Below are 24,595 nucleotides of genomic sequence, written 5' to 3'. Positions count from 1 at the left end.
GGCTATTTTCCTCCTGTCCTTCCGACTGGGCACCAGAGTCTGTCTCTACTGAGAACGCAGCGCGTCAGGACCGAGCTCTTCACTGGCCTGCTCCGCGCTCCTCAACGCCAGCGCCAGGCGCTCACCCTGCAGAACGTCCCGCCTCTCAAAGAGGGGTGTGACCCGCGAGTTTAGATAGGAGGTTCCTGCCGTGGGGAACACACCGCCGCCCTCGGGGCTTTTTCTGTGGCGCAGCTTCTCCGCCCGAGCCACACGCGGAGCTGCCGGGGGCTCCTTAGCACCCGCGCACCGGGGCCCTCGCCCTTCCGCAGCCTTCACTCCAGCCCTCTGCTCCCGCACGCCATGAAGTCGCCCTTCTACCGCTGCCAGAACACCACCTCTGTGGAAAAAGGCAACTCGGCGGTGATGGGCGGGGTGCTCTTCAGCACTGGCCTCCTGGGCAACCTACTGGCCCTGGGGCTGCTGGCGCGCTCGGGGCTGGGGTGGTGCCCGCCGCGTCCACTGAGCCGGCTGCCCTCGGTCTTCTACGTGCTGGTGTGTGGCCTGACGGTCACCGACTTGCTGGGCAAGTGCCTCCTAAGCCCGGTGGTGCTGGCTGCCTACGCTCAGAACCGGAGTCTGCGGGTGCTTGCGCCCGCATTGGACAACTCGTTGTGCCAAGCCTTCGCCTTCTTCATGTCCTTCTTTGGGCTCTCCTCGACACTGCAACTCCTGGCCATGGCACTGGAGTGCTGGCTCTCCCTAGGGCACCCCTTCTTCTACCGACGGCACATCACCCTGCGCCGGGGCGCACTGGTGGCCCCGGTGGTGAGCGCCTTCTGCCTGGCTTTCTGCGCGCTACCTTTCATGGGCTTCGGGAAGTTCGTGCAGTACTGCCCCGGCACCTGGTGCTTTATCCAGATGGTCCACGAGGAGGGCTCGCTGTCGGTGCTGGGGTACTCTGTGGTCTACTCCAGCCTCATGGGGCTGCTGGTGCTCGCCACCGTGCTGTGCAACCTCGGCGCCATGCGCAACCTCTATGCGATGCACCGGCGGCTTCAGCGGCACCCGCGCTCCTGCACCAGGGACCGTGCCGAGCCGCGCGCGGAAGGGAGGGAAGCGTCCCCTCAGCCCCTGGAGGAGCTGGAACACCTCCTGCTGCTGGCGCTGATGACCGTGCTCTTCACTATGTGTTCTCTGCCCGTAATTGTGAGTCCCTGCGCCCAGAGGCAGCATGGCATTGGGACTGTCCGGCCGCGGATGCGGGGCGGGAAGGGTGGAGCGGAGCGGGTTGGACGCGGCGCCAGGGGAGCTGCGCCCTGGGCCGTGAAGGTTTGCTGCTGAGTTCCCCAAATTGGATTCCTTCCACAGCCCCGAGATATAACTTAGTTTGCGGAGCGAAATGAGGGAAAGTTAGAGAAAGGAAGGGAAAGACTGAGCCCGGCGGTGTCTCCCTAGCCCAGCAAAACCCTCTCCATGTGGCAGAACTCCCTCCTCTCTGCTTCCTTCTGGGGAGATCTTGAGGTCATTTTTGCGCCTTAGGAGGAGCAGAACTTAGTTCCTCCTTGGCAACAGGAGTCCTCTACTCCCCGACGGCTGGGTGATGTTTTATTTTGTTAGACCTGCTCATGACTTCAGTGGTATCAGAAATGGGCGAATGGCGTCTCGGACGATCTTCTCCCCGGTGTTGGCATAGAAAGGGAAAAAGAGGTTTAATCCAGCCAGAGTGATTTGCAGATGTATAGTTTTAATTCTGAAAAACGCGTGCATAAACTTTGAGGCGCCACGGCTGCTGTTTCTTGCGCTGCATCCCATCCGCCAGGGATTGTGGCGATGGAGGCCGAGGCTCTTTGTATGTTTTAGCTGCTGGTGTCCTTTTGACAACCTGGCTTGACGGGTTTTCAGTGTATCTTGGCAAGTGAGGTGACATGAAAGCCATTATCTCCGGTTTCAATTTAGTAATGAGGATGGCGATGAAAATGAAATTATCTCCTCGTTTTGAAGGCATTTGTTCCTGGAGTTCCCGCCAAGACACCTGGGAGTGGGTGAGGCTTGAGGAAACATTTTCAGTGTTGGTCCTCTCCTTTCTCCCACCCCCAAGGTACCTGTTCAACAAAAACAATACTTAAAGAAATTCCATTGCCAATCCCATGTTCTCAAAATCCTGAGACTTCTGTGAATAGGAAAGCTGTTAAATTTCTTCTCGGAGTGTAGCAATTTTGGATATTACTTTCAATGGTGAATGAAAGGGAAATACAAAGCGATTTTCTTGTAAATGAAGGCCTTACTGCGTGCGGAAAAAGAAGTCTGGGGCATCAGCATGCAGGGGTGGGAACAGTATGCCCCCAAAATAAATAAACAAATACATAAATCTATATCTGTCTAAATGTAGATATAGGCACAGATGACATATAGCAGTGGTTTTCAAACTTTAACGTGCTCAGAATCACCAGCAAGGCTTCTAGAAAAAAAGATGGCTGGCCCCCATTCCCCAGAGTTTCTAATTCAGACATTTTTAAAGAATTTTCATTCTTAACAAGTTCCCAGGTGATATGCAAGCTCAGATTCAGGGTTCACATTTGTAGAATCGCACTCTAAAACAGGAGTTGGCAAACCACAGCTCACAGGCCAAATCTATCCTGGCCACTGTTTTATATCTCCCTGGAGTTAAGAATAATTCTTACAAATGAATCTCTGCAATCAATTTGATAAGACCCAAGAGTTTTGAGCTTCAATTGAGCCAAATACTATTTCAAGAAAAATACTGTTCCAAGAAAACATTTTATTCTTCTCCTTAGTAGATACATATTACAAAAAAATTGTACTCAGACGTTCGCGGTGGCTCACGCCTGTAATCCCAGCATTTTGGGAGGCTGAGGCAGGCAGATCATGAGGTCAAGAGATCGAGACCATCCTGGCCAACATGGTGAAACCCCGTCTCTAAAAATACAAAAATTAGCTGGGCGTGGTGGCATGCACTTGTAGTCCCAGCTTCTCAGAGGCTGAGGCAGGAGAATCGCTTGAACCTGGGAGGCAGAGGTTGCAGTGAGCCAAGACTGTCACTGCACTCCAGCCTGGGCGACAGAGCAAGACTCCATCTAAAAAAAAAAAAAAAAAATTGTACTCAATTATTAATACATTTTGAAGTCCATCAAAAATTGTGGAAATGTGTTTTCTCCCATGTTATATTAGTACCTATCAAGTATTTATGATTTTGTCTCTTGGCCATAAAACCTAAAATAGTTACTATCTGGTCCTTTATAAAATCTTTTAGGAGCTCCTATTGTGAAGTTGGGGCCTCACTTATCTATGCTGTGATAAAGCAGACAGTAGCCAAATGCATGAAAATTTTGACCTGAGTTTGAATGTTTTAGTCAGACCAATGCAGAAAGCAGCATCATACAGTGGAAAGAACATTGCATTTGGACATGTCTCTAAGGAGACTTGGATAACTCAGGGTATTGTGAGGATTGAAGGAAATAATGGAGTTGAAAAAGATTTTCTAAAAAACTAGCAAAGTTCCAAATATATTTAATGTTGACAGCATTCTTCACAAGAACCACCATTTTCTAGAGAGGATAAGAGCTTTAGCATCAGACATGGGTTTGAATCAGGCTTCATCACTTACTAGCTATGGTAGCAGCTAATTTACCCTTTCTGACCTGTTTCCTCATCTGTAAAATGATTATAACCATACTTGTTTTGTAAGATAGTTATGAAGATTTGAAATTACATACATAATATATACATTCATCACCTAGCCCAGTGCCTTGCCTCAATAATTAGCATCATTATTATTACTATTTATAACTTCCATGTATTATTGTTGCCTGCTGGACATAAAAAAAATCAAGAACTATTATCTTCTCAGGAGATAGTGCTATATGCTAAGGCAGTGGCTCTGAAACTTTTTTTTGGTCTAAGGACCCTTTATACTCTTAAAATTATTAATGACCCAGACAGCTTTTGTTTATGTGGATTAAATCATCAGTATTTCTCATATTAGAAAATAAAACTAAGAAATTCTAAAAATATGATTGCAAAACAAGATAAAATGTACCTCTTGTGTTTTCCATATGTACAAGGAAAATGTGGGGATTTCACAATGATTTGATGACAGTAAGGTTACAGAGATTATAGCAAGTAAAGTGGGAAAATCCTGTTAAAAGCACGAAAGTACTGAAAACAGTCTCTGAAAATTCACGTGTGTACCCTCAACCTACCACCTTAACAGGTCTAGAAAACACAAGGATACACAACCACATATTCTATTATTTGTGAAGGTGATGTAGTGATGTCATCATTTGTTATCTAGCCTCTGTAAACTTCACTGTACACTTGTGAGAGAATGAAGGGGAAAAAGGCAAACCACATATTTATAATGACAGTAGCTTTGACCTACTGGACACATTGAATAGGTATTGGAAATTTTACACTCTTCTAAGTAATGGACCTAGCAATTGTATCTTTACCTGAAGGGGGAGACATGGGTGACAATAAGCTATATGGTTAAGTTGACTTAAAGAGAAAACATTTTACATGAGTTTTTTTTTCTATTTGCCCCTTTCTCCTCAAAGTGGAGTGTGGCAAAATACAGTTCCAGCTATTTGAGAATGCTTGATTACTTGGGATCTAGACAACTGAATGATACTAGCATAATTAAAACAAATTATTTTATTTTCTAGGCAGCATTTATCCATGTCAAATCCATTAGGTTATTTTGACATTCAAGTCACTGGATTTGTATTAGAAATGTATTGTTCATTGGGGCTGGTGGCTCACACTTGTAATCCTAGCATTTTGGGAGGCCAAATCAGGAGGATTGTTTGAGCCCAGGAGTTTGAGACCAGCCTGGGCAACACAGTGAGACCCTGCCTCTACAAAAAAAATAAAAATAATTAGCCAGGCGTGGTGACACGTGCCTGTAGTCCCAGCTACTTGGCTGAGGTGGGAGGATTGCTTGGGCCCAGAAGGTCAAGGCTGCATTGAGCCTTGATTGTGCCACTGCACTCCAGCCTGGGTGACAGAGTGAGACTCTGTCTTAAAAAAAAAAAAAAAAAAAAAAAAAAAAAACACGGGCATTTTTAAAAAGTGCTCAATATCCAGAAAGAATTGGTGTGAGAAGAACGCCCTCTGATGGACTTCGGAGGCATTGAAATAATGTTGTTGCCAGCTCCTGGACATCCCTGCCAGGCAGCCCTCTCTGGCTTCTGATGCCCTCTTCTATCCAGTCCACGCACTGTAACACAACAGACCTTGCCCTCTGCTCTATCCCTTTAAATCTACCTCAGACCCTTTCCATGGGCCCATCCCTTGCCTGCTGTCCCTTACAGGCCTCCAACAGCCTCCTTTGAAAGGAGCATCACACCTATTCTTTCTGCTCCCCAAAATGGCATACACAGGAGAGCTCTCTCATCTCTGACTTCATGGATTCTGACAAGTGATTAAATAGCTTGTACTTATCTTTACCTGGCTTACAGACCTCTCTCTCTTAACACCTAATATATACATGCACACCCTCCCTCATCCATCCCTGCTCCCCCACCAACCTCCAGGACATTGTGGTTTTCTAAGGTAAAAATAATTAGGGTGAAAATATGGTTTTCTGTTTGTTTTTTGATACAGTGTTTCGCCCTTGTCACCCAGGCTGGAGTGCAATGGCACAATCTAGGCTCACTACAACCTCGGCCTCCTGGGTTCAAGCAATTCTCCTGCCTCAGCCTCCCGAGTAGCTGGGATTACAGGCGCCCACCACCATGCCCGGCTGATTTTTGTATTTTTAGTAGAGACGGTGTTTCACCATGTTGGCCAGGCTGGTCTCGAACTCCTGACCTCAAATGATCCACCCACCTCGGCCTCCCAGAGTGCTGGGATTACAGGCATGAGCCACCGTGCCTGGCCTGAAAATATGTTATATGCCTTAGAGAATGCCTCTGAAGCTCATGCCATATTCTATACACTTACACTTTCTTCCTATTGTATCAAACTGGAAATTTGAAAATTCAATCTAGTTAAGTGTTCAGCATTAAAGTGAATTTTAAAAATCATACTCCAACAAACTTTTCATCAAGATTAATCAAATACAATATTTATGTTATGGAGAAGTTGTTGTTAAGATTCCCTCCGCCCCCGCCCTACTTCAGATGGGCAAAGGCATCCAGATTAAACAGCTGAGTCCAATGTAAGGTGTCTTCCTAAGTGCACTAGACTGGAGTGGCTGAGCCTGCTGAAATGCTCCGTAGAGAAGAAAGTAGAACAGTAAGGAAATGATTATGGGAAAAATGCATCTTCTCCAGGAGATGCTCTCTGATTGCCTCGAATGGGTCCAGTCTCTTATCCATATCCCTTCTTACTAATGTTGAGTTTGCATGCTTCCTGTTCCATTAGAGTCCATTTATCCTAATATGTATTTAGAATTGTAGGCATAGAGAATGTAATGGAAAAAAGAAAAAAGTGGCCAGACGTGGGCAGAGTGGAAAGCAATGGTTGTGCTGGTCTAGAGGTCAGTGTTGGCTGAATGGGAGGAAAAGCTGTTGTTTGAGGCATTTTGCAGGGCTCCAAGGAGGCTACAGAGACCTCAGGGAAGATCAAGACAAGAGGAGTTGGTTGGACCTAGGTAAGGCAGCCTTATATTTTTGTGCATGTTTTTGCCTTCTAGATTGAAAAAAAAAAAAAAGATGTCAACCATGAAAAGGTAACAATTTGTGCTAAAAATAAGTACAGCAATTTACATGAGTTGAACAGTATTTTTTTCCAAGTCATCTCAGGTCTTTTCATTGTCATATTTCCTGTCTCTTCACATTGATTAAAAGCTTCCATTCTATTGGTGTCTCCATACATGTGACATTTCACAGGTAGGACTTATTTCTGAGAGAACTAATAGGAGAGGATAGGAAGCAGGGAGAAGAAAGAAAGGAGAACTGAAGAAAGTAAGTGCAAGGACACTAGCTAGAAAGAGATTCTGTATTTATGAAAGCATGCTGACCCTGTTTCTAAAAGATTCGGCACATCTTCATGGCCTGGCAGGGACCTAGAAACTTGAGCCCAGCAGGTAGAATAGCCTTCAGGAACTTAATCAGACTGGGTCTCTGACAAGTACTCAGCTTCCGCCCCACCTCCCAGGTCTGGCCACACCCCACCTTCCCAGCTCCCCACTTGCACCCATCAGCTGCTGTGGCCTTAGCTACTTCTAAATGTACCAAAAATGGGTGTTCCAAGCTAAGCTGTGATGTTCTTACAGTAACTTAGGTGAAGTAAGTGAATCCATTGCTGCCATTAACCTTTCCGCATCATAATGGAATGTTTTTCTTCAAAACAGTATCGCGCTTACTATGGAGCATTTAAGGATGTCAAGGAGAAAAACACGACCTCTGAAGAAGCAGAAGACCTCCGAGCCTTGCGATTTCTATCTGTGATTTCAATTGTGGACCCTTGGATTTTTATCATTTTCAGAGCTCCAGTATTTCGGATATTTTTTCACAAGATTTTCATTAGACCTCTTAGGTACAGGAACTGGTGCAGCAATTCCACTAACATGGAATCCAGTCTGTGACAGTGTTTTTCACTCTGTGGTAAGCTGAGGAATATGTCACATTTTCAGTCAAAGAACCATGATTAAAAAAAAAAACAACTTACAATTTAAATCCTTAAAAGTTACCTCCCATAACAAAAGCATGTATATGTATTTTCAAAAGTATTTGATATCTTAACAATGTGTTACCATTCTATAGTCATGAACCCCTTCAGTGCATTTTCATTTTTTTATTAACAGCAACTAAAATTTTCTATATTGTAACCAATGTTAAAAGTCTTAAAAAGCAATGGTATTAATTGTCCCTACATTTGTGCTTGGTGGCCCTATTTTTTTTTTTTAGAGAGGCCTTGAGACATAGGTCTTTTAAAATATAGTAGAAACACCACCGTTTATGATCATGTGATGGGCATTCATAAAAAGCATAATTTCTTACCCTATTCATTTTTTGGTGAAACCTGATTCATTGATTTTATGTCATTGCCGATGTTTAGTTCATTTCTTTGCCAATTGATCTAAGCATAGCCTGAATTATGATGTTCCTCAGAGAAGTGATGTGGGGAATATGACCAGGTCAGGCGGTTGGAGGGGCCTCCCCAGCCACCATCGGGGAGTACTTGCTGCCTCATGTGGAGACCTGAAGCTGTAACTAGACACAGAGCAAGATACTATAGCCCACAACCCAAAGAGGCAAAAATTCATTTTTATCTTTTGAAGTCCAGTTTCTTTTGTATTGACTCAAGGGTGTCAGCGGGAATCAAAAGTTGGGGGTGGGTTGCAAAATGTTCTTTCAGTTTTTAGAACCTCCATTTTATAAAAGAGTTATCCTATCAATGGATTCTTTGGTGGAAGGATTTATGCTTCTTTGAAAACCAGTGTGTGACTTACTGTAGAGCCATGTTTACTGTTTGACTGTGTGGCACAGTAGGGCATTTGGCACAGCAAAGAGCCCACCCAGGACTTAGCCTCAGTTGACGATAGTAACAATGGCCTTAACATCTACCTTAACAGCGACCTATTACAGCCGTATTCTGCTGTCTGTGGAGACAGTAAGATCTTAGGTTCCAAGACTGTACTTCAAATTACACCTTCAAAACTGGAGCAGGATATAGCTGAAAAGGAGCACAACTGAGCACTTTAATAGTAATTTAAAAGTTTTCAAGGGTCAGCAATATGATGACTGAAAGGGAAAAGTGGAGGAAACGCAGCTGCAACTGAAGCGGAGACTCTCAACCCAGCTTGCAGGTAAGAGCTTTCACCTTTGGTAAAAGAACAGCTGGGGAGGTTAGAGGGGTTTCAGCATCTCTGGAGTTCCTTTGTATCCGACAGTCTCAGGACTCCGAGGTGCAAAGCCTGCTACATTTGCGTGGTCTCAAGACCTCCAGCCAGAAGTCCCTTCCAAAGATAAGAGTACTCATGTTTATTTATTTCCAACTTAGCAGCAACCTCATTTGTTTCACTTATGTTTTTTCCAGTATCTGAGATAATATAAAGCTGGGTAATTTTTTATGTAATTTTTTGGTATAGCAAAACTGTGAAAAGGCCAAATTAGGAATACAAGAAGTATGATTTGGCAGTATAACATGATGAAAAAAATACAGTTGTTTTTGAAATTTAACTTTTGTTTGTATCCTCAATGTGTAAGTACATGTGTGTTTTATTGTCAGAGGAAGAACATGTTTTTTGTATTCTTTTTTGGAGAGGAGTGTTATGATAATTGTCCAGTTAATTTGAAAAGGCCCCAGAAGAATCAATAAATATAATTTTATAATATTTTGCAGAGGAAATTACTTTAAATGAAAGAAAAGGGCTTGGTTTTCTTTTTAGCAGACAGTTGCCAGCAATATTTCATTGTCTAGCAGTTTCATAGTGTGAATTTTTATATACTGTCCAATTAACACATTACTTTAAACAAGCTTTCATAGACTTATCTAAGGACTCACTGCTCCTTTTTGTTTTCTACAAAATGTAGACATACCATTTTGTAGAAAACAAAATGAAGTCCGTGGATGAAGTCCGTGTTGAGTTAAAACCAACTCTTCAGTAATCTTTATAGATTTATTCGTTAATTCATTAAATAATTGACAGAGACCTTGTGCCAAGCAGTTGATTAGGCGCTGAAGAAAAGAATAAAAATAAGACTCAATCATGGTTCATGAGTTGCTCATTGTCCACTGGGGGAGAGAGGAGTGTAAACAGTTAGGATACAGCGTAGAAATTCTCCATAGTATTGCGAGTACACATTTACTATTAGAAGAGGAGGCCCAAACTAGGGACCATGTGTAGAGTTGTCAGGAGAACTTCACAGGAAGAAGATGCATTGAAAGTCAAGTATTGAAAACGAGTAGGAATTTTGACTCTGATTGAAAACTGAAAAGAACACAAAGAGAAAGTTTACATAAGAGAAAATACATATGGTTAATAAATGTAGAAAAATATTCAGCCTAATCAGGGAAATGCAAAAATAAAATCAAATTGTATATCAACAACAAACAACAACAACAAAAAACCTATGACTCTCAATAACAGAGGTTATTCAGAGAAGAACATTCATGTTCCCCTGGCGAGTTCGTAAATGTGTATACCCTTTCTTGATAGCAACCCAACAGTGTATCAAGAACCTAAAGTGTTCTTTTCTGTTGTTCCAGTAATTCCACTCTAGCATTCTCTTGCAGAGAATAATCAGTAGTCCTGGACAAGCAGCAGTAGCAACACCTGAAACTTACTACAAATGCAAATTCTCCAGCTCCACCTCAGACCTGTTGAATCAGAATATCTTGGGTGGGGCCAGCAATCTGGGCTTTAACATACCCTCCAGGTGATTCTCATGCATGCTAATAGTTGAGAACCACTGCTCTACACAAAACAAAACAAAACAAAAAATACCAAAAAAAGACAAGGAAATATGTGATAGACTATGTTTCTCTGACCTCTGATCCTCAGATCCTTTCAGTTGCAAATAATCCCTCACGCCTGAACTTCCACAGTGTTTTTATCTGTAATGTTCTCAGCAAAGTTACAGCTTTTAAATATCTTTCAATACTGGCAGCCATTACTGATTATTTCCCAAGTTCACAGTTCCGATAGCAGTGATGAGATCTGTCTTGCTCACTTGGAGGTAAAGATGCTACCCTCGGCAATGATATTTCTTTGGACTCCTGCATTTAATTGGGCACTAAGCCTGATGCTGTTCCCTTGTGAAAGAAGATAAACTAAAGAGCCTTCGTTTATGAAAATATTGTCAAAGATTATATTTAAAGTGACATTTCATTAGGGATTGGATATTTTCTAACTCTCTATAGGATAGAAATTTCCACTGAAATACGTAAAGCTATTTTTAAACTTTCATAATTTGACTTTTTTGTATATTTTCAGAAAAATATTATACATTTAATCTTTCTTTCCAGACATTAAAATCCTTGAGGACTAGTCACCTATTTTTTTCTCATTTCTCCTAGTAATTCACACATATACTGTAGAAGAGCTATAAACATACTATAAATATATTGAATAAAAGGTGTTCTCTCTCATGATAGTCCTAAAATGTACGTCTATTCAATAAGAGGCTGCTGTACGGCTTGGTTAAAGATTCCTCTGTATCTGATGAAGAATGTTCTCATATCACCATAAGGATTTTTCTCTTAGGCCAACCAAAGGTGAAAATAGTACATGTAGGAGAAAATATTTTTGCTCTACATTATTTCCCACTGTTACAGACATTATGTAACATGTATGTTTCCATTTTTATCCAGGAAATAGCAACTCATACATGACGAAATTAACATAAAAAGTTTGTTAATTAGGCAATGTTAACATTGTAAAAACAGCTTTGTCTTATTAGAACAGTGTTGACTGGCCTGCTCTTTGATTATTTTCTTCAGTGAGGCTAGGATTGCTGGTCTGGGTGTTCCCAGACTCTAGATGGAGGAATGCTGAGCGCATAGGATGGGTGGTACTATAATTAGGCTTCCTCTCCCTACCCTTTCACAATAGCCAAATTCAGTGGAATGAATCAGCAAGTCTCACCTGATAACAGTGAGGTGAACATTCTAGTCTTCCAGACATTTTTATACAAACTGCACGAACTCAGGAGTAAGTCCAATCTTAAAAATATTTGCAATGAATGTGTTTAGAACCTATCATGCTCTGGTTAAAAAATACAGGCAGAATATATAAACTTTTTTTTTTCCTACTAAATGCCTCAACCGGGGAAGACAATAAAAATAAGTCAAAGCTCAAATGAAAGTATATTTTAGGCGAAGCATAGGGTCCTATAATGATCTTAAACTGAGTCAGCACTTGAAGTCTAATTGGAAACACAAGACCAACTAGAAGGTAAAAATCATACAGTGTAGTGCAAATGTTACAAAGTACTAAAGTATGAGTTATAGATTTTAAAACAATAAAGCCCCAAATCAGCAATAATTTATGTTTAAGATTAGCCTGGCAGTGCGTTTTATAAACACCTGGGCAAAGTTGGTAGCTTGCCAGCATCAATTTCTTAGCACTACAAAGTAGAATATGGAAACACTAACTGTCACGACACACAATTCATAATGAATTTAGACAATACTTTTTATTCCCCCCAAATTAAAAAACACCCAGAGTTCCCAATTAGATGAAAAAGATAAAGTACAATGATTTACTCATTATGATTGTGTGAAAGTAAAGTAAATCTTGGGACCCCAAACTCACTAAGCCAAATGGAAACATCAAGCTGGGAACTGGGTCACGCCAACCTGCATCTCATTTTGGCTCCTAAATAAGATGGCTAAAATACGAAAAGCTACATACCTCCCTCACATTTTGTCCACAAGGAAATTCCTTGGGGGCCCCAAGACCTTTACCCTAAAGTGTTTCTCTTAAAGTGCATCATGGCAATGTGAATTGATAGCTTTTCTCCACAGGTGTGGGGACATAGGAGAGAAATCAGTCATTCCTCTGCCCACCTGAGACAAATGCCTATCTGATTGTTTCCTCTGCTCTATCGTCTACATTATCTACATTATGTAAAAATGCAGATTCACTGAGCCAGACAAAGTCATGAATGACTGTTTTCCCCTACCCTCTTCTCACATGAACATTATGTATTTCTCAATATCCTTCCCTTTCCCCTTTAGATATCGAAACCCTCAAAATCATCTTTGGGGAAAGGAGTAGACCTATCTCCCAGGTGTGTATCCTTAACTTTGGCAACTAAACCTCAAAAAATGATCGAGATTTGCCTGGGTCATGTTCCTTGATTGACCACAGAGGGTTCCTGAGTGAAGGTGGCCCTGGCCTGCAGCAGCTCTCCTATTGCTACCAGCTTGGGCTCTTTATAGCCCAAACCAATAGGACAATTTGTTGAGGTCTGGGACCTCCTCCCTGCAGGAAGTTGGGGCTCTGAGGTTTAATTTGATGTTTAAAAAAAAAAAAAGAAACACCTTTTTTTTTTCTGGGAGTTTTTGCTTGCCTCTATCAAGGAAGGCAAGCTTGTCTGCTTCTTCATCAGTGGAGAACAGTCTTCAGCTTGAGCCTCATCACTAGGTAAGGAGCTGAGTTGGGAATCTGTCTTGCAAATTCTCTTTAATGACTAAAGTTACTGTTAACAACCAGCTGGTCTTAATTTCTCCTTACATTTAGAGCACTCAGAAATTGTATAATTTGTGTGATTGCTGTTCGTTTTGCTTAGATATCTTATTTATTTGTATCTGTCTTGTTAGGTGTTTTTTGTATGTTTCAGTCCTTCTCATATTGGATTTGGCCAACTCTAAACCCTCCAGCTTATAAGTATGGAATTTTCCTCTCCAAAGAAATAAGAGCTTGCCCCTCTCAGCCTTTCTCAGGCAACCGAGAATTACATGAGGGTGTCTGGAAGAAACACTCCCTAAGATGTGCAACGGCTCTGAGTAGGATTTCCCCTCAGAAGAATGTACTTAGGGTCTAATCTCAGCTAGCAGGTGCAAATAAGGAGCTGATCTCCCACACCTTGAGCCCCTGACACACTGTGCCAGGTAGCCACGATGCCAGTTCAGGGAGTAACAGCCCTGAAAAGCTAGGTCACCAAGCAGCACACTTTGGATCCAACAAACCCTCCGACTTGGTCAAATCTGAAGGAAAACTCTAAATTATGTGGAAGGAGCCCTTTAAGTTGGCTGAAACCCCCACAGCTGCGGAACACAAAGTTCCACCCTTAGAAACTCTGGCCAGGTATATGCAAAAACACTTATGATGAATTGTCATGCAAATATTTAATCAAGTGGGCCACTATAACCAAGGCAGATTCTAACCTACAGTGGCCTAGATGGGGATCTTCTGAGATGCCCAAATTAGTGTACCTGTGAACTAGGATGCAAAATGCACGCACAAAAACTAAACAACCAGAATGGGAGAGCTGCTTTCAATGGTACCTAGAGAGTAGCAAATGGGGGGATGATCGCCTCATGTCCTTACAAGAAGCCAACAAACAACTTAGAAATGCCAACCAAGGACTCTCTAAAGTTCTGTCTCTCTTAAAGAAATCCCCAGAATCCCTTACTTCCCTGTGGTACCTCCCCACCTCCACTTTTACCCCCACTTTACCCCTGACCTCTCTGAACTTCCCGGACCAGATCTGTTCCCTCCTTCTCCTGCATGTTCTAATTTAACATCTTCCCCTCCTTGTATGCCACTCACTCAACAGAAGGCAGCAGGGAGTCTAACTTCCAAGACCCTACCTCCTGACAATTCCCTGACAGTGCCAGTGGCAGCCTCTCATCTGGAAGATGTGGAAAAGGGGGACCCTGCAGGGCCATCTCTCATGATCACCCTGTTTTGGGAACAACCGGTAACACATAGGGGAACCCCGGTGATTGTTTACCAACGCTGGTCAAAGGCTGAGTTGCAGGGCATAAAGAATTTCTGGGCCCCCATAAGATCCAACTGGGTATGCCCAAGAATTTTAATTCATTATCAGAACCTATGACCCAGGCCATTCAGACCTCTAACAGCTGGCACACATGTTGGTCTCGGAAGCTAAAGCTAAGGAATGGCTGGAGAAAGTACAGTGGTCAGACCCTGTAGCAGACTTAACCCTTGAAGGCCCAATAGAGCTACAATAACCAGCCCCCAGAAGTCGAGAACACAGACACAAAGATGCGTGGGAATGTGCAAATGCTCTGTTAAATATCATTTCTTCAATATTCCAAAGGGTTGTGGATTGGGATAAAATCCAGCAATGCCACCAGAACCCAAATGAATCAATTTTAGATTATTTTATACATTTTGACTGAGATAATATGTTCCAAATAATTAACTTACTCTCTCTTGCCTGGTCCTTCTGACGAAACCCCTCATGACTATGTTCTGATGACTGACCAACTTCTCACTCCCGGGACAGACTTACAAGAGATGCCACTGGATAATGCTGAGATAGAAAGGTATACAGATGGGTCTTATTTAAGAGGGGGGATGGAAATTTTAGAGCAGGATATGCTGTGGTCTCTTTACTAGAGGTAATTGAAGCTGGTCCTCTTCCTCAAGCCAAATCAGCTTGAGGGGCCAAATTGATTGCCCTGACTCAAGCTTGTCAAGTAGCAAAAGACAAGGCTGCGAACAAACACTGACACCTGCTAAGCATTTGGAGTTGCTCATGGCTTTGGAATGTAAAAGGAGAGAGGATATTTAACCTCCTCAGGGCAACCCATAAAAAATGGACAACCAACTATCAGAACTGTTAGAAACTATTCTCAACCAAAACTTTTGACAATTGTAAAAATCCCAGGTCACTCTACATTAGACACCACTAAAAGTGGAGATAACAAATTTGCTATTGCTACAGCCAAAGCAGCATTCAAGCCACCAGCTCCAATCCAAAAAATTATCATAAAGCCTGAAACACTTAAAAACATGTTGAAGGAAACCTAGAGTATAGCCCCAACAAAAGAGAAATCCACTTGGAAACAGACAGAGGAATACCTGTCTCCTGAAACTAAAATATTGTATGGACTTAATAATAAACGATTATTCCAATGGGATGTCAGCTGCCCCTTAAGGAATGTGTTAATCTGACACAATGGAATCCAGATAAAAGTATATCCTAGTGTAAACAATGTTACTGGAAACCATCCTCCACAGTGGCACAAAAGGTTTATTCCCAGTGTGTTATTTGTCCTAAGTATAATCCAGGGAAGCTCCTCCATGAGGCCCAGGGTCATTTTCCCCTTCCAGCTGGACCTTTTGAGGTATGGCAGCTTGATTTTATCCAGCTGCCATCCTCTCAAGGTTACATGTTCTTAGTAATGGTCTGCATGTTTTCCCATTGAAGCTTTTCCCTGCAAGCAAGCAACAGTGATGGCAGTTGGAAAACTTTATTAGAAAAAATTATTCCACTATGGGGAGTCCACTGTGAACTTTAAGAGTGATAGAAGAACTCATTTTCCTGGTCAAGTTATTCAAAATATTTGTGAAATTTGGCCCATATTTCAACATTTCCATTGTGCCTACCATCCCCAGTCCTCAGAGCTGGCAGAAAGGACCAATGGAATAATTAAAACACAATTGGCTAAGTTCATAAATGGATTTCACCTCCGTTGGCCTAAAGCACTTCCCTGGTGCTCCTTACCCTCTGGTCCACCTTGGAAAACATCAACTATCCCCTTATGAAATTATAACAGGAAGGCCCATGTGTATGGGAACCAAAATAACCAACCCAACTTTTCTCAAGGGAGATATATTGCAATATTATAAGGGACTCATTCGTCATCTTTACAAAAGCCAAGATTTGGTAAAGAATTCCTTTCATAGTCCACTCCCTGAAGACAAGGTTCCTGGTTATGATCTGCAGCCTGAAGACTCTGTCTATTGGAAAAGACATTTAATAAAGGACTCCCTTCAACTCCAGTGGAAGGAGCCATACCAAATACTATTAACTAATCCATGTGCTGCAAAAATTAGACGGTATAAACTCATGGATTTACACCTCTCATCTTAAAAGGCACAACTTCCTGAGTAGACTGTAACTCCTACCAAGGATCTTCACCTGCAGCTCATTAACATCGACCTTCAATCCATGACTAGGAGCAGACCATAGCTGTTGAGAACTGCTTAAACCCAAGACACAGGACCAGGCCTGTATACAAAAGAACACCTATGTGTATTGTATGATAGCTATTACAATTATTGTCCTAGAGATACTGGCAACTGCTATCTTGTGCAGAACAGGGCACTTGCCTTGTCTGATTTAATGTCCTTTTAGTAGTTAAAATGAATTTTGCAACCTTGCTCCTATTTACCCTATGTCTCTGCACCTTCTTGCCACTGTCAGCCATTGTTGCCCATAAGACAAACCTGTTTCTACAATGGGCTCAGGATTATGCAGACAGATTATAAAAGGATGCCTGCTGGATATGCAGACTCATGCCTCTTTCCAGTGGCTCCAGCCTGCCATGGTGGGGATTTCCCTTCCAAGGTCAAGACTAGCTAGAATACCAAAATTTATTACATCACAGAAATGGTTTGGTATCCTTAGTGCTGGCATAACAAAAGACTAAATATATATAATTTCCCCATTAAAACACTCTTAAAAGCAAGGATATTGGAAAAGATTTTCAAGGGAAAGGACCAGCTCACCAGCTCTCACTTTAGCATCCCCCCAACTAAAAGAGAAGGTGGCAACCATGCCCCAAACAACAGCCCATTTTCAAAATGGGATAATGCAAATTTGGAATGGGTTTATCTGGTTCATCCCTTCATTTGGCCAACTCAGCCAAAATGCTCCTTTATGCTTGGAATGTAGAAACCACCCCAAGGACCAATGGCCAAACACTACAAGAGATATGGGGTGGATACCTGGAGAAATTGTGTTGTGACCTGGAGAAACTGGTAGCAGAAGCTATTGCTTCTAATAGGAATAGTAATAATAATAATTTGTGTTGTGTCCTGTTTTTGCATACAATGTTATTATGGTATGTCCAGATTAGTCATCAACTGAAAGGGCTAGAATAATGATTGCCCAAAGAGTTGCTCTAATTGAGGAGGCAGTAGCATAGCCTGATCCAGCTTCCAGGTTTGCTTTCCCTTTTGTTGCTATATATCTGGTCTAGGTCCCTATATTTTTAATTTTCTTTTTCCTTCTTTCCTCCCCCTATTTTAATCTTCATGGGACATGACCTGCTAAGAATGAGCCTTCTTAGCAAGGTGGGACCTGAATTTCTGGGAATAAACCATCCTAACAAGGAAGGACCAGCTCAAAAAAAAAAAAAAAAGAAAAAAAGAAAAAGAAAAAAGCAAGCTGAGACCAGAGACATATTTTCCTTCTAAAATGCTTTCTCCAAATGATTTTAAAGAAAAAATGGGGGGAATGTGAAAATAAAATAAAGCTTGGGACCCCAAACTCACTAAGACAAAAGGAAAAGTCAAGTTGGGAACTGGGTCATGCAAACCTGCCTCCCATTTTGGTTCCTAAATAAGATGGCTACAAGATGAAAAGCTACATACCTCCCTCACAAGGAAATTCCTTGTGGGCCCCAAGATCTTCATCCTAAAGCATTTCTGTTAAAGTGCCTCATGCCAATGTGAATTGATAGCTTTTCTTCACAGGTGCGGGGAACATAGGACAGAACTCAAAGTCATCCCTCTGCACACCTGGGACAAATGCATATCTGATTGTTTCTTCTGCTTTATTGTCTACATTAATCTTACGTAAAAATGCAGATTCACTGAGCCAGACCAAGGCAGAAATGGCTATTTTCTCCTACCCCTCTCACATGAACATTGTATATTTCTCAATATCCTGCTCTTTCCCCTTTAAATATTGAAGCCCCCAAAATCATCTTCAGAGAAAGGCATAGACCTGTTTCCCAGTTGTGTGACCTTAACTTTGGCAAATAAACCTCCAAAAATGAATGGGACTTGCCCTGGTCATTTTCCTTGATTGACAGTTGGCACATCCAAAAGAAAAATGATAGCCCCTTGCTAAAAGAGCTAAAGATAAAAATGGAACAAAGATTTATACTTCAAATGTGGACACAAAGTAATATTAGGCTAAGTAGAACTTAAGGCAGTAAGTTTTATGGTTAAAAAGTCAATATGTGGTCGGCTCCACGTGTGCAAGTTGCTACAGTGGAAGTCAAAGGGGAAACAACAATTCACAGGGAAGAGTACAAAGGCATCACAAAAAAAGAAAAGTGATTCCATAAACATAGTGATTCTGGTTCTTCAAAGACATTTCCAAGAAAAGTTGCTAAGGGAGGTGAATCTAAAACCACATCTAAGAACTTTGAGAAAAGTGTCACAAAACCAGGGGAAACGGTGTGAAGCAGTTGAAGAATAAGCAACAATGGGACAAAGCACCAAGGAACAAATTCCAGCCAGCAAATAAATTCAACAAGAAGAGAAAACTCCAGCCAGATGGCAATAGTGGTGAATCGGCAGCCAAGAAACCCAAATGGGATGACTTCAAAAAGAAAAAGAAAGACCTGAAGCAAAGCCGGCAACTCAGTGATAAAAGTAACTATGACACTGTTGTGTGGGCAAAGCAGATTTGGAAGACTTTAAGAAGAAAAGACTGTGACAAAGAAAAAAGAGTAAAGTTAATGAATGACTTGCAGAAGTTGATTCAAGGGAAAATTTAAACTATTGCATTTATTAGCTGGACATGTTGGCACATTCCTGTAATCCCAGCTACTCAGGAGGCTGAGGCATGAGACTCCTTGAGCCCGGGAGGCAGAGGTTGCAGTGAGCTGAGATGGTGCCACTGCATTCCAGCCTAGGGTACAGAGCAAGACTCTGTCTCAAACAAACAAACTATTGTATTTGCACATGATTCAACTCGTGTGATCCAGTGTTACATTCAGTGTGGTAATGAAGAACAGTCAAAACAGGCTTTTGAAGAATTGGGAGATAATTTGGTTGAATTAAGCAAAGCCAAATACTCCAGAAATATTTTAAAGAAATGTCTCACATTGTGAACATGTACCCTAGAACTTAAAGTATAATAAAAAAAAAAAGAAAGAAAGTAGGAAACTAATGTCTAGTGAGTTTAAGTATCTTGCACAAGGTCACGTAGCTAGTAAGTTACATAGTTGGGATCTGAATTCAGTTGTGGCTTCATGCCTGAGCTTTCAACTACGACTACTAAACTGAGAAGGCACTTGCTTGAGTAAATGATGTCATCCTCTTAATGAAGCATTATGCAGCTGTTAAAGATGACAGATGTAAAGGTTATGGGGCAACATGAAAATATAACTCATTTATTCAATAAATATTTGTTTCTAAATATATTCACTTGCTGAATGAATAAAATGTTAAGCCAAAAAAAAAAAAGAAATGTCTCATGTATGGAAGTCAAACACAGATTGCAGAGATAATGAGAAGTTTAAAAGGCCCCATGAGGAAGATGCTGTGGTAGGCAGAAACATCAGCCATCATGTAGGACACATATAATGACAAAGCCACTTTGGAGCAGAGGAACAGCTGACGAAAGAGTTCTATGGGAACACATTTCACCTTTACAAGTCAGTCGATCACCAACTCCAGACAAAGTATTAGAGGTACAGCCAGAAAAATTAAGAGCTTATTATGGATGAAATGAAACAGATTCTAACTCCAGTGGCCCAAAAGGAAGCTGTGATTAAGCATTCACTGGTGCATATTCTTGGACTTTTTTTTTCTTTTTTTTTTCACCTATGCACCACGCAAACTCAGATCAGAAGTGATTGAAGTCATCCACAAAGCAGTGGTATACCTGGCACACACACACGAGGGCATGGGTGGCCATGCACTGCCTGTGGCATGGCATGCCCAAGGACAGGGAAGTGACTGTGAAAATAATAAGACTTACGTTGAAAAAGTGACTGATGGCCAATACTCTTATTTGGCTTTACTGGCAGCATTTGATTGTATTGATGATACTAAGCTTGTGAAGCAGATAATCATCATATCAGGGATTAGCAGTTCATTGCCTAGCACAGGAAATGACAAACATGAAAGGAAGGTCCTGTTGTATTTACTAAGCCCCAGAGCTCCTGTATATCTACTATGAGAAATCATTGAAGTTCTGCAAAAAGGAGATGGAAATGCACACAGTAATAAAGGTACAGAAATCTGCAGATATGAGCTCCTAGAATCCATTTCTCCAGCTTTGTTAAGCTACCTGCAAAGACATGCCCAAGAGGTGGTGCTAGATAAGTCTGCGTGTGTTGGCATCTGACATTCTGGGATCTGCCACTGGAGACGTTCAGCCTGCCATGAATGCCATTGCCAGCTTGGCAGCAGCGGAACTGCAACCTAGTGGCAAGGACCGAGAGCTTCACACTGCAGAACATCCTCCAGGACATCTAGTTCTGAAGTGGTTCATAGAGCAAGATAAAAAGATGAAAGAAAATGGGAGAGAAGGTTGTTCTGCAAAATCATTTGTAAAGCATGTTGGTATGAGGAACCTGAAGTCCTGGGCTAGTGTAAATCGAAGTGCCATTATTCTTTCTAGCCTCCTCCAGATTGTGATCAAGAAGTTGCAAACTCAAAGATGGACTGAAAAGCTTGATTCCTACATTGGGAAAAAAACAAAGGCACCGACAAAGGAATAGAAACTCTACTTGAAAAATTGGGCTCACGGGTGGAAAGAGTTGAGAGCAAGATGGAATCATTTTTCCTGTTCCCTGTTCTGTTTCCCAATGCAGAAAAGAAGGGCTAGGGTCCACCTTACTGGTAATTTGGGTGCTCTGTATATATGTTTCTTCTTTGTATAAGAATCTATTTATGAAATTGTTTTTAAAATGAAAGTCAATATATGGCTATAAGATACAATCAATAGTGAATTTACAGCATGGAGTTACTTTGACCAAATAACATGACAATGAAAGTACAAAAGAAAAAGCATTAGAAACATGAGAAATCAAAATATCACTATTGTCATGGATGATTTTCATGCCCCACCATCAATCAAGGTACATCAAATAGACAAAAAGACATTGGTTTAAATATATTTATATTTTTGTTTCTACATCACACAAAACTCAGATGGATTTTTATAAAATAAGCAGAATATGTTTATGCTGGACTGTGTTTCAGCACAGGCTGTGATACAGACCTACAATTCTTTGGTGACACTAAAGGCAACTCAAGAAAGACAAGGAATGATCCCTCAAAGCAGCTCAAACAGGTTCAACAAGAGGCTTGAGTGGAAGATACCTGCCATATGTAAAACGGTAGTGTGGGCAGAGAAAATGAACAGTGTTTCAAACCCAAGCCCCAGACTGGAAATCATAAGGACAGAATCTCTGACTGTTAAATGTAGATTGGTGATCACGCTGCTTTATGCATGCCAGACTCTGTATACTGCTATATATTCAGGATGAGTACCATCAGGATTCTATTTCTTTGATAAAGATGGACGATTCTCCAACACAACACAAGAGAAGCCAGATAGTGAGTTGTATCACTGTAGTAGGCAGCTTCTAAAAGAGCTACCAATGATCCTGGTCTCCAGGTCTCCTGGTATTCATGCCCTTGGGTAATTCTTTCCCTGCAAGCATGATCTGGACCTACAGACTTGCTTCTAAGGTGTGGAATACAGCAGAAAAACATCTGGAAAGTTACACCTGAGATCAGGTTACAAATAAGCCTTGGTTGCTTGCTCGCTCCGATGGAAACCAGCTGCTGTGCTGTGAGCTGTATTGTGGAGAGGCTCACATAGCAGAAAATGGAGGGAGGCCACTGGCCAACAGCCAGCAAGGAATAGAAGCTCTTAGTCCCAGGAGGAACCAAATCCTCCAACAACCACATGAATGTTCTTGGAAGTGGATCCTTCCTTCCAAGTACAGCTTTGAGCTGACTGCAACCGCAGCCAATGACTTGACTGCAGCCTTATGAGAGACCTGAGCTAGGGGACCCAGCTAAGCTGCACCCAGATTCCTCACCCACAGAAATCGTGAGGTGAGAAAATGTTGTTTCATGCTGCTACATTTTGGGGTAATTTTTTCAGCAGTCATAGATAACTAATATAATTCATTGAATTATAATTAAATTAATGGACATCCCATTATATATGAATCCATAGCATATTTTATTGACAAATATGATACATGGAATATTTATAAGCTCTGATTATATACTAGGCTACAAGAAAAATCTCAATAGATATAAGAAAGCAGAAATTAACAGTTTATTTTCTTCGATTAGGAAATACATTTTTATAAGTTAAAACCAAAAAGTCTCTCTCATTACATGGAAATTTTTCTTCTTTTTGTATGCATTATACATACTAAATTGTGTATACAACATGCATATGCAGTTAAATAGTAATTATAAAGTAAATATCCATGTAGACATTGTGCAGGTCAAGAAACAGAATATTGCCAGTACCAGAAGCCTCCTGTGTGCCTTCCCTGATCACAGTCCCTCCCTCTCGCCGAGGGAAACCCTGTCCCGACTTTTAAGAAATCATGTCTTTGCTTTTCTTTATGTTACCCCCATGTGTGCATCATAATATATGTATTTAGTGTCTTTTTCTCAAGCTTAGTAATGTGTCTTAGCTTGGATTCTTCACATGCAGTCTAGGACAAAGAGTCAGGTGCATGTGACCTGTGGAGCTCCTGCTTTCAGGAGAAAAGCGGTGAAAGCAGCAGGACAGGGCAGGGACAGAATCAAGGCAAGGATGAGGTCTCAGCTCTGCCTGATCCCAAGGGGGGGCTCTGGAGCTTGAATAGCACCACACTGTTGGTCCCACCAAGACAATTGTGATAGCCTGTTACTAAGTTTTTGGCCAACGTGTTCCTGGGGGTACCCTTTGAGCCAAGGGCAATTTTCCAGAAAAGGGGCCAGCTCTGAGCCATTAGCAACCATAACTCACAGGGGGTGGGGGCAATGGCTTGGAAAAGGAGATCTGGATGATATTCACCATATAGTATGTTTGTGAGATTCATATTTTTTGTACGTGTAGCTGAGTTCCTATATTTTCATGGCCAAATAGTATTCCATGGTATGAATATATCACATGCTGTCAATGGGCATTTGGGGTATTTCTAGATTTGCCTACTAGAAATAATGCTGTTTTATGATTCAAGGGACAAAAAAAGAAAAGAAAAATAAATAATGCTGTTTTAACTGTTCTTATTACGTCTTGTGTTGGACATGTGTACGAGTATCTCTAAGGCATACATCTAGGAGTGGAATTGCAGGGTTATAGGATATGTGCACCTTTTATTATATTATAAAAATTGTTTTCCAATTTACACTGACACCAGCATTGTTTTCATTGCTTGACATCTTTGCTAACACTTGTATTGTTAGATTTTTAGCTTTAGCCATTTTGGTAAGTTTGTAATGGTATTTCATTGAGGTTTTAATGTATTTTTCATATTAATGATGATATTGCACACCTTTTCATACATTTATTGGCTGTTTGGAAATTCTAGTTTATAAAGCTTCTGTTCAAGTCTTTTGCCTTTTTAAAAAATGTAGTGTTTGTTTTTCATATTGATTTATAGATGTCCTGATTACTGTTACTTTGTCAGTTTTCTGTGTTGGAAAAATCTTTTCCCATTCTGTAATCTGTCTTTTCACTCTCTTTTTGATGACTTTTAATTAATAGAAATTTTTATTTTATTAGAATCTAATTTCTTAAACTTTTCTTTTATGGCTAAGCTTTTCATGTTTTATTTGAGAAATGTTTTCTAAACCTAAAGTCATGAAATATTTTTCTATACTACTTTATAAAAGCTTTATAGTTTTGCCTTTCACTAACCCACCTATGATTTATTTGGTGTATGGTGTGATATAAATATCCAATTTTGTATTTTCACCATATAAATAACCACTTGTCCAAGTATCGTTTATCAAAAAGTTTATCTTTTCCCCATTGATCTTAAATATCATCTCTGTCACATATGAAGTTTCCATATTTGTATGTTTGTTTCTATTCCATTGGCCTGTTGTCTTAGGTACATTAATGCTTCCACCTAGGTTTCCTATTAGACTCCCCACCTTTGCCAGAACATAAACTTTAATTTCTGAACTTGCAGACCCTGAAAGAATAAAAACAATAAAATCCAGCTTTCCTTCATTGGCATATGTCCTCAGAGGCAAAAGCAACTTCTGTGTTCTGAGACAGGGTCTGGCTCTGTC

General features: G+C 41.2%; 1 protein-coding gene and 1 pseudogene across 1 annotated transcript; both read left to right on the top strand.

Moving 5' to 3' along the window:
- The first annotated feature begins 225 nt into the window (after positions 1–225).
- On the top strand, positions 226–9,283 carry PTGDR (prostaglandin D2 receptor). Its single transcript, XM_055289362.1, has 2 exons — positions 226–1,188; positions 7,298–9,283. Exons 1-2 carry the CDS (start codon positions 343–345, stop codon positions 7,529–7,531), a joined length of 1,080 nt encoding a protein of 359 aa, XP_055145337.1. The 5' UTR covers positions 226–342; the 3' UTR covers positions 7,532–9,283.
- An 8,127-nt stretch (positions 9,284–17,410) lies between these two features.
- LOC134737403 (pumilio homolog 3-like) lies at positions 17,411–21,156 on the top strand (annotated as a pseudogene).
- Positions 21,157–24,595: the final 3,439 nt, after the last annotated feature.

Source organism: Symphalangus syndactylus, chromosome 8 (genome assembly GCF_028878055.3).
Source record: "Symphalangus syndactylus isolate Jambi chromosome 8, NHGRI_mSymSyn1-v2.1_pri, whole genome shotgun sequence".
In the NCBI taxonomy this organism is placed as follows: Eukaryota; Metazoa; Chordata; class Mammalia; order Primates; family Hylobatidae; genus Symphalangus; species Symphalangus syndactylus.
The sequence above is the reverse complement of the archived record's forward strand: the minus strand, read 5'-3'. Positions and strand labels throughout refer to the sequence as shown.